Genomic DNA, 17988 nt, shown 5'->3' with positions numbered 1-17988 from the left:
ATCAAAGCACAACATCTTCTATCCAGATTCCAATTACAAAACTAAGGGAAATACATTCTAAAGCAGAATATAGATTGTATTTGTTAAAAAGCTGCAATTTTATGACTCAAATGAACTTCTCAACATAATTCTAATGTTGGTTTTGACTCCAGGGACCCACTGGACCACCAGGACCACAGGGTAATGATGGACAGCCTGGCCCTCCAGTAAGTGTGCTAGATTTAATCCACTTACATCTACATCAACAAATAGTATTAATTTGATCTCATTATGTTTCTGTTACCTTTATTTTAGGGACCAGAAGGACCTACAGGACCTAAAGGTGAACATGTAAGTTTATCTTATGTACTTAGAAGTTGAACAAACATTACAAGCTGAAGATTTTCATCTTTTTAGAGCAAATAGTACACATGTTTATTTGTTGATATTATTTATTGTTATTAAAAGGTATTATTTAATATTAACTATTTATATATGTACGTCAAGTCATAAGGATCCTTACTAGTAGTGATTAAGAGTGGTTAGACAATGTAATCAATATCAGTACAGAGTTGACAAAAGTTACATTTTGTTTTCTTTAGGGTGCAACTGGACCTAAGGGAGAGATGGGACCTGTGGTAAGTAGTACATTCATCTTGTGAGTCTTTATATCGTTAAATAGTATCATACAAGAGAAATGTTTCAAGCAAAACTTGAAAAGAAATGGTGAGTGTGATGATCTAGATCAGTGTTTCCCAAATTTTTTTCCTTAACGAAATAATTTGGACATTCTGAGTATTTAGAAGAACAAGTTGCTTTTTTTTTTAAGTGGTGTTAATTATTCCAGTAGTTTGTGGAACACTTATTCAGGTCTTGCAGAACACAGTTTGGGAAACACTGATCTAGATGATAATATTAGGATGTGTTGTATATTAAAAACTGAGGACCACTTGCGCACTGAAGCGTGACCAACTGGTCTAGTTTGAACATGTCTAAATGTAGTTCCACGTTATAAATGAACATTAACTGTAATGTCTGGCATTCATTTCCTTTTTTGTACATCATTTCTCTTTGTGCATTACCACATCCATCAAATGATAGACACAGTAAGTTGCATAATAAAATCACATTGAAGGTACTTCAAAGGCAAATACATAACAGAAAGCCAAAAGAAATGTATGTTCATTTGTTTAAAGTTTGTACTTGACACAAATAGGCAATTATTTCAAACTTCTCTCCCTATTGTCAGCCAAACCTAAAAGCCAAAACCTGTTACCACAATTGAATCCTAGCTACAGTGCTCCATATCTATTGTAAATGTAAGCACTAACATATATCCTCCATTCTAGGGACCACAAGGACAACCAGGACCACCAGGGGAATACATTGGAGCTGTGGGAGGACCAAGTGCTTTTGTCAGGCCCCAGGGTGATGAGGCTGAAAGCGAGAGGAAGAAGAGGAAGAGGAGAAAGAGGAGGCGAAGGGCCACTGAGCCAGCCAACATTGATGATGACCTTGACAGTGTCAGAGCTAAACTAATTGCCAAACAACAGGGTGGAGCTAACATCCAGGTGCATAGCTTGTTTCTAAATAGCGCTTACTTTCTTCTTCAAATGTCTCTCTTTAGTTTAGAACAGAGTAATAGCCAGAGACAGTGGATTATTTTTGTCATGTAGTAGATACAAAAATAATTGCAAACCATTGTATTAAAGATTACATTTCAAAGCAGAGACAGTATTCCATTTATATTTTCATTCAAACTGTTTGGGGAGATGAAGTTAAGCATTTACATTAAAACCAGAATCATTCAGTTATGAAGGTCTGTGGATAATAATATGAAATTGAAATATGAAATAGAGGCATAGATGTTTTTATGAACAAACAGTTTTTTTTTTAATTGAAGTGTTTTTTACACAGCATGTCTCATTCTGACGTTGTCTATGCAAATGAAGATTCCACTCTAATGTGATTTAGCTGGAGTTTGTATTTTGTAGCTAAGCCAAATGTTTTAATTTCTCTTTTTAATTCTTGGATTGCTCTTTAGGTGAGTGAGGTGATTCAGGAAGTGTCCAGAGTAATGCTCAACCACATTGATACCCTGAAGAAAGAAGTGGACAGCTTTAAATTCCCTGAAGGCAAGAGAGAAAACCCAGCATTGTCATGCAGAGAAATCAAACTGGGCCACCCCACATTCAAAACAGGTAATAGGCCAATAGTCAGTTTTGACTAATACTCTTTCTTTGATACTTTACATTGAATTGTGAGACTATTTCATGATGGAAATAATCTATTGAACCTGAGGTGGCTCAAAGCAAAATCAAAAACAAAATCGGCAGTAATCATGGACCTGATATTTGCTGATGACTGCACTAAATGCCTGCTCTGAAATTGATCTGCAGAGCATCGTCAGCGACTTTTCAAGAGCTTTTTCAGACTTCGGCCTCACTATAAACATGAAAAGATTGAAGTCTTATATTTACCTGCAGTTCCAAGTATTAAGATAAATGGACAGGAAATAAATGCTGTGGTCAGATTCACCTATCTTGGCAGCACACTTACTCAAAATGGAAACATCGAAAATGAAATATACTTTTGTATTGCCAAGGCCAGTTCATCCTAATCCTATAGTAGACTGTCTAAAAATGTTTGGAATAGAGGAGGTATTACCACAAGAATAAAGCTAGGGGTCTATCAAGCTGTCACCTCTCTTCATTGCTCTATGCCTCAGAAATGTGGACAGTATATAGAAGACATGCAAAAAAAAACTGAACCACTCTCACATTATATGTCTCAGAAAAATACTAAATGTTAAAAGGCTAGAACAAATACCTGATACTGAAGCCCTTTGAAGAGCATTCTTACAATCTTGATGCAGTCTCAGCTGGGATGGGCAGGCCACATCTGCAGAATGGAAGACTCCTGCATCCCTGAACAACAGGATGGCTGCCTGGTCGTGCGGTTTGCACGCTGGACTGTCGTTCAGATTCATCGATGGTCCCGGGTTCAAACCCTGCCCGCTCCCATCCCCCGTTGTCCTGCGGGAGGTTTGGACTAGGAAGTAATTATCTTCAACTCTGAAGGACCATCCGAAACATATAAAACATTTTACAACAAACAACTCCTGGATGGTCAATTTAAGAAAGGGGAGTGCTCACAAGGTGGACAAAGAAAATGATTAAAGGTCACCTTCAAAGTTTCTCTGAAAACCTTCAGCATTGACTCTGCCACCTGGAAGATGGAAGCACATGACAGAACATCATGGTTGTAGTGCTGTGAAAATTGGTGCACAAATTGAAGAGGACAAGAGAACAGCGTTGGCAGAAAAAAAGCATCAGAGAAAAAAAAAAGCAATGAGTCTATTCTCAGCTGGAATAACCTGCCCAGTGTGCAGCCTAACTTTCTGGGCTCACATAGGTCTCACCAGCCACATGAGAAGGCACAAAACACCAGTGCAAAGCCCTTAGCCCCCTGGATGACAAAACAGTCATCATCTGTCCACGATGGATGAACTAAATATATATATATATATATATACACACACATACATACATATACATTGAATTGTATAATTTGGCTTAAAATCTTATTGATCCATTTTACAGACTGGATTCAAATGTTTTATCTTACATTGTTAATTTGTTTATTTGAATGACAACATGATAAAAGAATCACAAGACTAATTATACATGTTTGTTGGTTTGAGAATTATGTACTGCTGACATAGAATTTGTTGACACCAAATTAAACAGGGATGTTAATATGTACTGATCTACATTCATCTTAGAATTCTTAATAAGGTTAATACCAATATAAGTAAGTTTTTACTGACCTAGTTGCTTTGTGTGTTGACAGGCTGGTACTGGGTTGATCCCAATCAGGGCTCTATTGATGATGCCATTCAGGTCTGGTGTAACATGACAGATGTTGTGGAGACGTGTGTATACCCAACACAGAAAACCAAATCAGTAAGTTGAACTAAAGCATCAGTAGCCTTCATGTTTTTTTCTGTTAACTCAAGACTTCATGACAAATCCCATTCCATACCATAAGGAGCTTACTTCTTTGTTTCTTATCTCCTGAGCTGGGTTACATACACTGATTGGTCTATAGATTAGTTGAATTGAAATATTTTCAGCCCAATAAGTGTAGCAGTCACCATTCATTCATTCATCTACAATATTATAAATTATACCATTATTCAAAACTAAAAACTAAAATTGAAACTATTATTTTAAATATAGATGTAAAAAGAAAGTAAACTGCCCCTTTTAGACTTTCTGATCTATTTGGCAGATGTGCTAAAGGTCATCTGTTTCTATAGCCCTAGATGAATGAGGCTGTCATGTGAACCATCAATCCCTTTACTTTCTCTTATGTCATGTACACATTAGAGTTGGTTGACTCTGAGGCATCCTGAGAATCCAAAAATTGAAAACCCTTGTTTTTACTGGGATTCAAACCCATGATCCCTCGGTTCAGAGTCAAAGCTCCTTACCACTCAGCCACTTACCTGATAAACATGCTACTACATTTCACATTTTACTAGTATTTAGTTTAAAAAATAAATTATTTAAAAAAAAACAGTATCTAGACAAAATGTTAGTACTAGAGACACCATCATCTCTATGTGTAGTCTAAAGCTTAGAAGCATTTTGTATGTACGGCAGCAAGTAGTGGATTGAAAATACTCTAGATCAGGGGTGGGCAACCTTTTTGGATCGAGGGCCGCATTTCTTTAAATTTGGGAATGGTGGGCCGCATATGTATATACAACTTTGAAGGATACTCTAGCTAACTTTTAATTCATAGTTACACTGTATTATATTCACGTTTCTTTTTTTCCACCCTCCACGTTAAGGAATTACAAGAAACGTTGGCAATTTTTTAAATCAAATTTTTAAAAATTGCTGTTGTCTTTTTATATTGCAATAACCCCGCTAATATACAGTTGTACTTAATGTGCAGTATTTTACTTTTTACAATCGTGCATAATGTTCCGGAACTGTGGAACTAGCCTACGAGTTGTTACCCTTGTGACTGCTGTCAAATTACAGTAAGTCAAAATCGACCAGTAATTATACTTGTTTAGTTTCCCCCCACCCAAAATATAATGCTTGTTCACTGGATGAGACAATATATGTACCGGAAGTTAAATGTCGGGACGAGCGAAACTTGCCCTTTTGGAGCATCACTAGAGAATGCTGACCATGTCCTTCAATGGTGCGTACTAAATCAGAGATCCGAACAGGACCTTGGCTCCAAGGCCCTCCTATAGAACCAAAACTATTCGGAGAACGCCTAATCTGGAGAACATTACGCGGTTCATCTTAGATTACTGATCTGAACGCTCCAACAAAATGAGAACAAAGAAGAAGAAGAACAGATGTATGTGTACACAAATAGTGTGAACAGAAGCACATTTTTTAGAGTGTTGACATGCAGATTCTGGCACTCATGGGACTCCTGTGGAAGTACTGACGGGAAATTCTCTTTGCACGAAGTTATGTCCTCTGGAGCTAAATCAGCTTCAGCGCTAATGATGAGCTAATGGTATTGAAAAACGGTTCTTGACGTCTTAAAATTTGCTTTTATAAATTGCAAAATTAAGGAATCTAAATAAGTGTTGTACTTTTAATCATTTCACTAGAAATAATTTCACCTTTCAGATGACAAAGCCTGTTTTCTTTTGCTTGCTTTTAGAAATGGGAAGGCCTTGTTTGAAAAGATTTAACACCCATTTAAATTTCATATGCAAAATACTCATTGCAATGACAATTATGAAACAATGTAATCTGTCTTCCACTCTTCATTAGAAATATTGGTAACAAAGTCACAGTCAATGTCCTTCAAGTAACAGATTAATTTCTTCCTTCAGATTTTATAGTGTTCTCGTTTACCTTGAATATTGGATTAATTTATTCATTATCGGAACTACCTGAGGTTAATACCTCTAGCAACTAGCTCTAATAAGTTTAATCAATACACATGTTCGTCTCTGAAATAGAAATTTTATGCAGCTTTGTGCAAACTTTCCTGTTTAAAGTTTATGGTTGGGATATTAAAAAAAAAACAAAAAAAAAAACACCATTTTACTCTGTCAAAACTTGAGCTCCACCAGTTGTCACCCTTGCCATCTTGTTCCAACCATACCCAACATTCAACACAGTTCTTCATAGCATTGAAAAATACTGATCAGAGATTGTGTCTTGTATTGAGTGTATTGATGTATAGCCAATAAGCAAAGTCTTCGTTTGATTGAAACTTTTTATAATGACAGTTTCAATAATTTATATTTATATTATTTTTAATATATTTGCATTTTTATAAGTATATACTGTGGGCACACCTGACTTCTGTAGGTGTCGGCGGGCCGCATAAAACAATTTGCCCACCCCTGCTCTAGATATAATTTTTTATTATTAAATGTAAAAAAAAACCAAAGAAATGATAATCGATTTTTGTAGGGAAAAGAAGGAAAATGATATTGTTTCTGTAGCTGGAGAGACTAATGAAATAGTGCAAACTTTTAAATACCTTGGTACTATCCTAGACAATAAACTAAATTTTACTGCAAATACTGATTATATCAGCGAAAAAGGGCAGCAAAGATTACGACTACTGAGAAAACTGTCCTCCTTTAATGTTAGCAAAAAGGCCTTGGCTATGTTTTATCACGCTCACCTCTGCAATATTATAAATTTTAGTATCACTGCCTGGTATGGAAATCTGAGCATTAAAAATAAAAATAAACTTTATAGAATCCTAAATGCTGCTAATAAAATCATTGGCAAAAAAACAAACCCCATTTGGGCAGTTGTTTGAGACAAACATCCATAAGAAAGTTAAAAAGATTCTAGAAATAAAAAATCACCCTATAAGTCAAGATTTTGTGATACAAGACACTGATAGCAAAGACAAACAGACACAAACACTTGTTCCCCTGGCAATCAAATCATTAAATCGAAACAATCTGATATAAACTTTTCACATGTAAATTATGAGTATGTCTTGTGGGAATGTACATTTTGTTTGTTTTTTTATGGTTATAATGTTTTGTTTGGTGTAATGCACAAATTGTAAGACAAATTTCCTTACGGACAATAAATATTATTATTATTATTATCCAAGTCAAACTGGGAAGCCACACAAATAGATATATGAATTATAAAATTTGTTTGTAGTTTGAAATTTGTTCATTTCTGTTTTTTCCAGGCTCCAGAAAAGTTTTATGAAAAACCCAAGAAGCAAGTTTTCTTTAAAGATTTACCTGGTGGACTGAATGTAAGATATGGTTTCTAGTATAAGTAGTTGTTACTGTTATGATCTAAGACTTGAATCTTTAAGGAATAGTCTCATCTTTTCAACTTTCCATTCAATAGCAAAATACATTACTGTCAATGTAGAATTAATAGTTTAAACTAAGCAGTACAAAAATAATTAGCTACATATTAACTATGTACTGCATCTTTAATAGTTAAGTCAAAGCAATATTCCAAAAAGCTTTCTTAGCTTAATTTTTAAAAAATGAACAGTTTATTTTTTTTTAAATTATCTTTTTTTTAACTTTCTGTTAACAGACTAGATTATTAGATCTCTGTAACTTATTTCTCAGATAAAATGGAAGAATCAGCTTCTGTTATAAAGTTATTTAGCTTTGCGACACTACAATGCTTCATGATCTATATATGTATATTTACAGATCCGTTATGTATCCAGTATCCAAATGAACCTGCTGAAACTTTTGTCTGAGAGAGCTGTCCAGAGATTCACCTACTTCTGCTCTGGTTCTGCTGCCTGGCACAATGACAAAACAAATGACCTGAGTAAAGCCATCACACTGCTAGGTGATAATGAGTATGAATTTGACACAGCCAAGTTTGATAAGAAGAATATAATCCAAGATGGATGTAAGGTCAGTAGTTCATCATGGCAGCACTAAGAAATAGACCTGGCTCTTTGGGTCAACCTGATCAGAGACTTAGTCAGGGACTAAAACAGGCAGGTCAAACTCAGTAAAATGTGTAGGCCACATAAAAAACTTACTATGAACTGAAGGACCGCAGCCGAAAATCAGTTGAAAAACATAACCTACTAGTTTTATGTAAATTAGAAACAATACAATAATTAATGGAATACTTGTCACAGCAAAATTTGTAGTACTATTTGGTAATTAAAAATTACTATGATTAGGCATTATTTTTCGTTGTCCTGATGCTTGACATCTTTTCTGGGATACAAGTTTATTAATGTCAGGTTGAAGTTTGTTTCCCACTGACACTTTCATCCCTGATGACACAATTTGATCAGATAATCTCAAACGGTGTAGCTTTCATTATGGAAAAGAACTGCTCACAGAGATAAGTGCTTGCAAACTTACACGGTCATTAAAAGCATCTAATAACGATTCCAGGTGTAGGACATATTTACCAAATGTTGCAGCCATATTTAATCTTTTTAGTTCCCGACTCGTTGAGAAGTGAACAAGATTTTCTCTTGATATTTAGTTTATCTACTGTTGTAATTTTGCTTGCAAGCACTTCACATGATCACACACAGTTGTGACAATTTTGTCTTTACCTTGAAGTTTCAAATTCAAGTCTTACAGGTGACCAATGAGATCAACTGATAATGCCAAATCCTGAACCCATTCGTCAGTTTGGAAAGTTCACCTTTCATGTTCAGAAACATACAATTTCCTCACGCAGTACGAAAAATGTCTTCAATACTTTATGGCAGGAGAGCCAGAGCTTAATAATTTAACATTAGTTTGATAATTCTTGAGGTGGCCAAGTGGGTAGCATGCAAAGTGGCAGCGGGCTGCATGCGGCCCACAAACACAATGTTTGACATGCCTGGACAAAAATATTGTTTCCTTGTACACCTTGCTGCATTCAGAACTTGTAAACATTTAGCTTGCTTCTAATTCTAGAGTGTCATTCATGTTTCAATAAAGACATATCAAGAATATAGCAAGAAACATTTAGCTTGCTTCTAATTCTATAGTGTCATTCATGTTTCAAAAAAGACATATATCAAGAATATAGCAAGAAACATTTAGCTTGCTTCTAATTCTATAGTGTCATTCATGTTTCAAAAAAGACATATATCAAGAATATAGCAAGAAACATTTAGCTTGCTTCTAATTCTAGAGTGCCATTCATGTTTCAATAAAGACATATATCAAGAATATAGCAAGAAACATTTAACTTGCTTCTAATTCTAGAGTGTCATTCATGTTTCAATAAAGACATATATCAAGAATATAGCAAGAAAACTAACCCATGCCCTTCTTCCCTAGTGGAAATTAACATATTAAATACAAAGTTTGTTACATTACTTTATGAAACTAATGTAATGAATTATTTGAACATCCTAGCTGTCTGATAAAAATGTGACAGTATGGTTTATCTTTTATGATGTTGTGTTTTAAGTCAATACAATGTCAATAACATATCTTATTATATCTTATTATTTGCTTTTTGCAGAGCATGGGACAGAATAGCTTTACAACTTTTGAAATTTCGACAAAAAAGCTAGATCGACTCCCTATCGTAAACTTTAGGCCTGTGGATTATGGTGGTTCTAATCAGAAGTTTGGTTTTGAAGCTGGGCCTGTCTGCTTCCACTAGACACAGCAATATAAAGCCAAAGCTTCATCATCATGTGTTGTTTGTTTTGTTTTACAATTCTGTTATTAAGATTTAATTAAAATTTTGTCAAATTTTGTTAAAATATCTTAAAAAGACTGAAATTGTTTAACTACCAGTTAATTAGAACACAGAAAGCTAAGAAAATATTTTGGTCTGAAATTAAAAAAAAAAAATTGGGGGAACACCTGAACATTATAACTTGGCTGCATCTTTGCTCTTTTACAAAGAGTTTTTTTTTTAATCTTTGTTTTGTAACATGCAATTTGTATCTTTCATTTTTATACCATATTTTTTTTTATTTACTTGGCATTTAGTCATCTTCATGTTTGTTTTTTAAAATAGATTTGTGATACAGTGAATCCGTCCAGTCATCTGGACTAAACATTTTTTACACTGACACAAGATTGCATTTTATGGTTGTTATATTTACCTTGTCTCTGGTCTAAATGTAGATAATTATATTTTTTACTTAATTTGTAGATGTAATTATTTAGTTTACTTTTTTGTTTCTTTGTCCAAAGTGAATGTTATTTGTTCATAAAAGAGGCCTATTGATTAGAGACTTCACATTCTTAATTTAAATGATCCAGCTTGGTGTTGACAATCTGTCACTACAATCTTGTGTCAGTGTGGGGAGTGCAGTCCAGTGACACAATGTATCATGGCATCATTAGGCTCAGATATTTGTTGTGCTGCTGAATGTATGTATTTCTCCTGTCTCTAGCATTAATACCAACTGGTTTCTCAACTAACTCTCAAAAGCTTATCAATTATGTTTTCAATTCAGTGATGTTCTTTTGATGTGCAGACTGTTTTAACTAGAGGAAGACTGTGACTAGAATCTTACCATTGTCTTTTTAGAATGTAATGATCTAGAGATATTAATAGTGTAAGAGTAAACTAACTAGATTCTAAAAGATGAACAGATTTTATTGATGCATGTATACTGAAATTGAAGAGTTATGTTAGGGGTAAAAATGTTTTTTGATAGAATAAATCCACCACTGCCATTGTAAGACATCATTGTAAGACATCACTTTAAAAAAAAAAAATACATTTAGAGAACTATTTCTGAATCTTGAGTTATATTTTATTTGTATGCAACAAATCAACATTCAAATGTTTGTACAGGGCTGCAAGTTATAGTCAAACAAAGCTTATGTATACACATCTATATCAGACACTTAAACATGCCATACAAGTACATGGCTAGTGTAAGAATTTAAAACTAGCACTAGATATATAAAATGAAGGTAAAGTCTATTACAATCATCAAGGTCTTTAAAAGCCATAAAGAATAATTCATTATGTAGTAACTGCTGAGATTCAAAAGAAATGTTCCTAGGCTACAGAGTCCTATGGACTTCTTGTCTACTCTCCATTCAGCCTCAGGAAACTTAAAGTGACTGGGTTTGATCTGTTACAAAAGCTATGACATTCAGTCACTCAGAAGAACAAGCCTAGAAACACAATAAACTGTTTTTACATAAAATCTTTTATGCCAATTAAAACAGCCCACTAATATATAGTTAAACATTTTTTTTAACATGTAAAATGAATTTAAAATTTCTCTACGTACCCCTTTGTAAAAAGACTTAAAAATAAACCATATGCTTTTAAAAAGAGACTAAATAAAGCAATTAAAAATTGTATTTATATAAACAGAAGGAAACTAACAATTGCTATACAACTTGAGAAAGACTGGTTAAAACTGATGTACCTCCATGTGTGTGGTCAATGTACATTGCATTTAACAATTTTAAAAGGCATTATCAATATACACGATGCAAGGAATATTTACACAAGTCAACATAGTTTGAAGTTAACACATTCTCTTTGCGAGCTGGATTACAAACATTGTTGCAATTATAAATGTACATTTTATATACAAATTCTTAAAAAAAAATGTAACACTATTATCTCAAGACTCACAAAAGAATTCACATGTTTGCATAGTTTCTTAATTATTGCTTTGTTTGGATGACATCAGGCCATCAGTCTGCATATATCTTATAGAGAGATGAGCCAACTTTCATCTGCTTGAATCTCATGAAGCTGCATACCAGCTTTCCTGAAATAGAACAACTACATGTAAGGAGGATCCAATGTCAGGAAGGTCAACTTTTGAAGTCTGAGAATTGGAACAAAGAAATCTTGTACAGAAATGCAGTTTAGCTTTTGTAGGAATAGGGACAGCTAATCTCAATGAACAACTTTATACAGCCAATGCATCAACTAACACAACATTCAGGTAGACAAAGCCAACTTGCCAAGTAAGAAACAAAAATGGTCAGAAAGGATCAATTCTGAATGCTTGTCATACTACACACCTCAACTTCAAACCTACATCTAAATATTGGCTATCCAGTAGTCATTTCTTACAATCTATACATTAGTTATACTGTAATAAAATATGCAGGTGTAATAAACACTTGTTAGTGAAAACTAATTGTAGGGTAAATGTAACAGTTTAACAAAATACTTACTGTTTAAATGTCTCCTGGGTATACTTCACTCGAGAAGGACTCACACATATAGCAGTTCTAGTTTTTGCTGGGTCAAATAAAGAGATGAGATATTCCTGAGCTACTCTTTCAAGGTCTTCAAAAGTAACATTGGAAACTTTCTTAAGCATGTCCCTAGAAAAAACAACACATTGATTAAGAGCTGTAATAAAAAGTAATATGTAGGTACAACTCTGTAAGAACAATGAATACATCTAGACCTTTAATTACTTTTCAAAAATTGTTACACAAGTAAGTAATTTCACTTAGTTTGAAGATTTTATTTGTAAGTCAACAAAAATGGTTAGTATAATTTTTTGTTATATCATTTCCTTTCCAAACAATGCTCAGAATTGAATGTTTACTTTGATGTCAACTTTAGTTTCATAGATACCTCAAATAAATTTTGCCCTCTTGATCATATCTAGCTTTGTTTGTGTTGTCTAAATTCATTTAGGCAACTATATTCATTTTAAGTCTAAATATAAACAGCCAACAGTTAAGGCTATTAAATCAGCTTAAGAACATGATGACAGTGTTGAGAGTTTCACTTACTTGTTATAGGAATGAGGCACCCCTTGAAAGTAAGTAAGTAAAGATTGCTCTGATGATTTGAGCATAGTCTTCTGTTCTTCCACTAGTTCAAAGATCAGACTGGATTTAGCAGCTTCAAGTTCTCTCTGGGAAAAAGTCTGCTCACCATTCAAAAACTCATTCTGTTTGGAACAAGGCAAAAAAGAACAATCACCACAAGGTCAAATAACATTTCTATAGGTCAATGAAAAATGGCTCTCAACGCTAACCATACCAAAGTCAGGAAAGCAATAGTGTTGGGTGATTTGAGCTCTCACTATATTAAAATCCGGTTATTTATACACCCGGGTATGCTACCCTGCCTCACAAAGACACCCGGGAGAAACGATTGTAAGAGTAAACAGCTAGGCCAAACAGAAAAGTGAAACAAGATTCCCACAGGAGTCCCTAAGGGGTGCTAGAGCATTCCCTTTGCACTGTGAGGGGTTGTAAAAGGGCTCCCATAACCTTGTAAAAAATCAATGTTCCGCTTCTGAAAGGTCCGTTTCATAAATGGCATGTCCTGCACAGTTTGCCTGATAAAGAATAGGAAAATGGCAATGGTTCCAAATATACATGGCCTTCAGCCACATCTTTAGTCCAAGAGTCTAGAGAGACAGTGTCCTTTTATTTTCTGATTACCAATAATACATTTGTACAATGTACATTTTAAATATGATGTATAAAAAGAGTCTAAGTTGCTAATTTGTTCTATTATTAAATTAAAGTTATATGACAACTGGCAAAAACTGTTTTCATTATTTTTATGCAATTGAAACAAAAATCTAATTTCTGAAATACTTAGTTCCTTACCACTATAAGTTTAGCCTCTAGATATGGGTCCAGGATTTCATTGGCTTTAGTCAACAGGAAATACAAAAATCCAGATTCAATGTCAACATACAGGCTAAGCAATAGAAGAGAAACAAATATGACAAATAAATTATTAATTATAAATAATATTGTTATAAACCTGGTGGTGGCACAGATGGGGGTAGTGGTGTGAGTGTAGTCAGCCGACGCAAATCGCCCCAGGCCAGCGCTAGACGAGCGGTCAACCGTGACGAGTTACGACGGTCAGCCGAGATGAGTGTCAACACGGCGGTTCGGGAAGGATCGACGGCGGTCTGGGAAGGATCGACGTCGTGAACAGAGCTCAGGAGCGTCACAAGAGTTGTAGTCATCTGACCACCTAGAAACGTCGAGCGGCGTTCTGTCCGGTTCAAGAAGGCCAGTAGGGACCCTATATAAGAGCGGAGGTGTCGCAGTCAAGACGGTTCAAGGCAGGGGTTCAGAGCCCGGTTCACTACAGTCCGGTCGACTACAGCACAGTTCAGTGGTGTGGTTCTGTACGGAGCATTACGACGGTTCAGTGCGGAGTACTGTCAAGTACAGTTGAGACGACTGGCATCTTGATCTTGGTCTGTGATCGAGTCCGACACAACGAGCCTAGTGTGTGAAGTCAGTCCTGAACTGTTGAACCCAGTGCAAGCCTGGAACGAGACGGAGAGGCCAGTGCAAGAGTTGATACGGCGGAACGGTGTTATCGGAGAGATATTTGTACAGTGTACGTGTTGCCAATTGTACAGTATTGGCTGTTATTTATTCAACTATTAAAGTGTTACGTTACTTTGGAGCCCTGAGTTGTCAAGTTCTTTAGGTTGGTGGTGTATGGTGCAGTTTGCAGAGAGCCTGGATAGTGAGATTCGTAACAATATATAAATTATAGATCAGTTTTACTCACTAGTGCCAATTGAAAAAACTGAAACACCTTCTCAACAGTTCACACAACTACATCTGCAGCTACATTTAAGATTCAGACATAGACTTAAACAAAAAGTTGAAATCTGTATCCAATATAAAAAAAAAAGTAATAATTGTTCAACATTAAATCTAAATCACTAATACCTGTAGTTGTAGCTAAGTCCAAGTCCTCTAATTCTTCGCCACATGGGTCCCTCACACTGCGTCAGGTACTGTAAGAGGACCATAAGAGGGGCTATATCTGGGTGAAGGTAATCAGAGATACAGGGCACGGCTTGGATCATGTAGGCTGACTCTACTTCCTTGATTCCAATGATCAAATGTTCTCTATCCACTAGATCCAGTGGAACATATAATGTTGAGGAATTGGTGATCCCAGTACTGTTTACAAACAACAAAATAAGTTAGAATTATGAAACTCTAATTAATTATAGAGTTTATCAACTTCAAATTTGAGACCCCTTAGGGCTCTTGGTTTGGAAGCTAAAGTTGTTAACACCCAGTCACCATGCTCTTTATTATAATAGCTAAATATAGAAAAAATAGAATCTCTAAGTAAGCTCACACAAGAGTAATGCAATTATTTGGATATATTGACAATAAAAGTAAAATCCTCTTGAAATTGTTATACTTTTAATCAACATTTAACAACTGAGAACAACAATTATGAGGAGTACACCAATGTCTGTATTAAATAGTCAGTATACTGAAAGACATCAGAATTACCAGATTACTGGATTGAGTATATTTAATTTGATATAGCTTTGAGGTCATGACAGATAACAATGTGATAAAACATAAGGTTAAAAACAAGTAACATTAAGAGAAGAATAAGATCTAGAAGACAAGAGCCTCACCTTGATGGACGTTCATGTGGAAGATGCTGAGGTAGAAATGTGAGCCATGGCTCAACTGGTGGAGACACCTTAGCCAATTGTTGCACATTACAAGCTAGATGAACTAGGATGTGGTTTGAATCTGTCAAAACTTTCCTGACAGACTCTAAATGTTCAAGTACCTGCTCAAACATAAAGTGGATTTTCTGTAAGCTATTCAAGAACTTCAATATTCAATATATTTTAGTAATGTTTTTTTCAACAAATGTGATATATAATGTAAGTCCATTTAGATTTTCTTTGAACAAACTGTCATCTGACAGCTAATGATAATAATGGCAATGCCTTTGATTCCAAAGACTAGGATGAGTGCATTCTCTACTAAAGCAACATCTTGTTTTGTATATAACTCATGACTGCTTTGTAAGTTGTATATATGTCAAAAAAGTACCGGTAACTTAAAAATAAAATAACTGATATAAAAAATGTAAACAAAAAAAAAATATTCTCTCACTGTGTCAGGTTCTTTGTCCAGTTTTTTCATAATGGAAGACAGAAACTTGGCTTGACGCAGCATGGAAATCACACGCAGATTACATTCTGTTGTAATGTACATAGACGAGACAAAATAAATACATTATGGCTTTTATATAGCCCTACTTTCATGCTTATAGCAGACCTGCCTACCAAAAAAAGTCCAAATGCGTAATGCTGATGGTCAAAATGCGTATTTCGGCACCAGAATGCGTAACACTTACGCGATACACTATTTTGTCATATATATATATATATATATATATATATATATATATATATATATATATAATATTAGATCTAGATGTCATGATTAGATCTACAATCTAAATCTAGATCAAAACGACAATAGAGATGACATCTAGACTAGATCTGGATCTATGTCTATATAATGAATATAATCTTCTCTAGATCTGGGCTCAAGAGTGTTACCGATGCAGTGGATCCGCTACAAACGTAGGTCTACTCCAAACTTTCGTAGGCCTACCTTCATCCTTGATCTATTCTATACTAAGAATCTAGTCTATATCTAGACTAGATAGTAGTAGATCATAGATATTATTGATCTAGATCTAGTCAATCTAAATCATACAACTAAATTGGATCTAGAGTCCAGATTGTAGAGTAATGTAGAGAATCATGACATAACGTAATGACTAGCTAGACTATAGCTAGATCTATTCCTGTATAACAAGTTATCTAGATCTAGAATCCAGATCTAGATCTAGACTAGATATCTAGGCCTACAATGTCACTCAATGTGTTTTGAATCGATAGCACTTTGATATTTTTCTATACAAATGAATACGGGAATCAGGGATTCAACATAATTAATTTCTACTAATGAACTTACAAAAAAAAAAAAAAAGTCACGTTGGTGTATCAGCTAACTGACAGTACCAACCTGGTACCAACCCGCCACTCCCTCACTCTCGCATTCTTCATTTCTTGACTAAATCTAATGGCTTTTAAGAACCAATCAACGTATATATCTGGACACAATGTGTTCCCCCACCTTTTCTGTTCCCCACCCCCCAACAGGACGGCTTAGCGTGACCTCAGTGACCGCTCATAAGCTATTCAAGGAGGGGAAAAAAAAAGGATACGAAATGCGTAACGCGATGGGTTAAATGCGTATTTGCGTACTGACGGTCATTTTTGGGAGATTTTGCGTAATGAATACGCATTTTGCGTAACGGTAGGCAGGTCTGTTATAGCATGCTCAGAGCGCTTTGGTCCAATCTCAGTTGTGGACCAGTGGGGGGGGAGGGGGTATCTAGGAGAAGGTTTTCCTGTGCTGCCTTTAGGTGCTCAGTAAACACAACTCTGCCTGATTCAGGTGTCGAACCTCGAGCCCCCTTCATAGGTAGCCAAGCCAAGCTAAGTTCAAGCGCACTTAGCCTCTCGACCATGCTTCTCACAAAATACACAAATATCTTTCAGTTGAAGACTCAAGTTGATAGATTCATTCATGATTTATTCTAAGGCTTCAATACATCAGACTTTAATCAATATATAAAGAGTTAATTCAAGAAGTAATCCACTGGTCATTATGCAGGATGTATACATAAAACCCGACAAAGAATAGCTGCACATATAATTAATCTATTATGTTCAATAAATTTGACATTGATTAACTTATTTTCCTTAATTTAATTATTAAATGCTATTAAAAAAAAGGAACATTGCACATAAAGTTGCATTGGACTAAAGTTTTGTGTTCATTACAGATAATCAATAATTTTATGACCAATGAATTCTTTGGATTAAAATATTTGATTCTAACTTAATAAGATAACTATTCCTTTACCATTCATTTTAACTTAACCAGATAACCTCCCCCTTTACCTTTGATTCTAGTTTAACTAGATAACTGGCTCTTTACCTGGCTGAAAACAAAGCTCTCTCATCAAAGTTCTGATCATCTTACTAGCACTGCGCTTTGCAGTGGCTGTCAAGCTGAGACGTTTCTGAGCAATAACTTTGACTCTGTCTGCAGTAAAATGTATATTGTACAGTATATCTTTAGCCCATTGAACTGACTTGGCATACTTTGATTCTTCAGCCTTTGAGATGAGAAGACAAATCAAAATTAGTTTAGAAATCCTTGGCATACAATTATTTATTTGAAATAGAACAAACCACACT

At 35.0% G+C, this 17988-nt stretch overlaps 2 protein-coding genes across 4 annotated transcripts in view; one reads left to right on the top strand and one right to left on the bottom strand.

Annotated features, from left to right (window-relative positions):
• LOC106054524 (collagen alpha-1(I) chain-like) overlaps nucleotides 1–10699 on the top strand; it is an 80234-nt gene extending 69535 nt beyond the window's left edge. The window contains exons 52-60 of the mRNA XM_056042020.1: nucleotides 153–206; nucleotides 295–330; nucleotides 582–617; nucleotides 1329–1550; nucleotides 2024–2180; nucleotides 3832–3944; nucleotides 7192–7260; nucleotides 7679–7891; nucleotides 9465–10699. Coding sequence (XP_055897995.1) covers nucleotides 153–206; nucleotides 295–330; nucleotides 582–617; nucleotides 1329–1550; nucleotides 2024–2180; nucleotides 3832–3944; nucleotides 7192–7260; nucleotides 7679–7891; nucleotides 9465–9608 — 1044 coding nt within the window. The 3' untranslated portion in view covers nucleotides 9609–10699. The remainder of the gene's footprint in view (nucleotides 1–152; nucleotides 207–294; nucleotides 331–581; nucleotides 618–1328; nucleotides 1551–2023; nucleotides 2181–3831; nucleotides 3945–7191; nucleotides 7261–7678; nucleotides 7892–9464) is intronic.
• LOC106054525 (uncharacterized protein C05D11.1-like) overlaps nucleotides 10698–17988 on the bottom strand; it is a 37758-nt gene continuing 30467 nt past the window's right edge. For all 3 annotated transcript variants that reach the window (XM_013210413.2, XM_013210414.2, XM_013210415.2), the window contains 8 exons: nucleotides 17726–17906; nucleotides 15821–15906; nucleotides 15328–15488; nucleotides 14615–14851; nucleotides 13520–13613; nucleotides 12689–12849; nucleotides 12116–12268; nucleotides 10698–11700 (listed from right to left, as the gene is read on the bottom strand). In XM_013210413.2, coding sequence (XP_013065867.2) covers nucleotides 11640–11700; nucleotides 12116–12268; nucleotides 12689–12849; nucleotides 13520–13613; nucleotides 14615–14851; nucleotides 15328–15488; nucleotides 15821–15906; nucleotides 17726–17906 — 1134 coding nt within the window. In that variant the 3' untranslated portion in view covers nucleotides 10698–11639. The remainder of the gene's footprint in view (nucleotides 11701–12115; nucleotides 12269–12688; nucleotides 12850–13519; nucleotides 13614–14614; nucleotides 14852–15327; nucleotides 15489–15820; nucleotides 15907–17725; nucleotides 17907–17988) is intronic.

Source organism: Biomphalaria glabrata, chromosome 9 (assembly GCF_947242115.1).
Source record: "Biomphalaria glabrata chromosome 9, xgBioGlab47.1, whole genome shotgun sequence".
NCBI lineage: Eukaryota > Metazoa > Mollusca > Gastropoda > Planorbidae > Biomphalaria > Biomphalaria glabrata.
The sequence above is the reverse complement of the archived record's forward strand: the minus strand, read 5'-3'. Positions and strand labels throughout refer to the sequence as shown.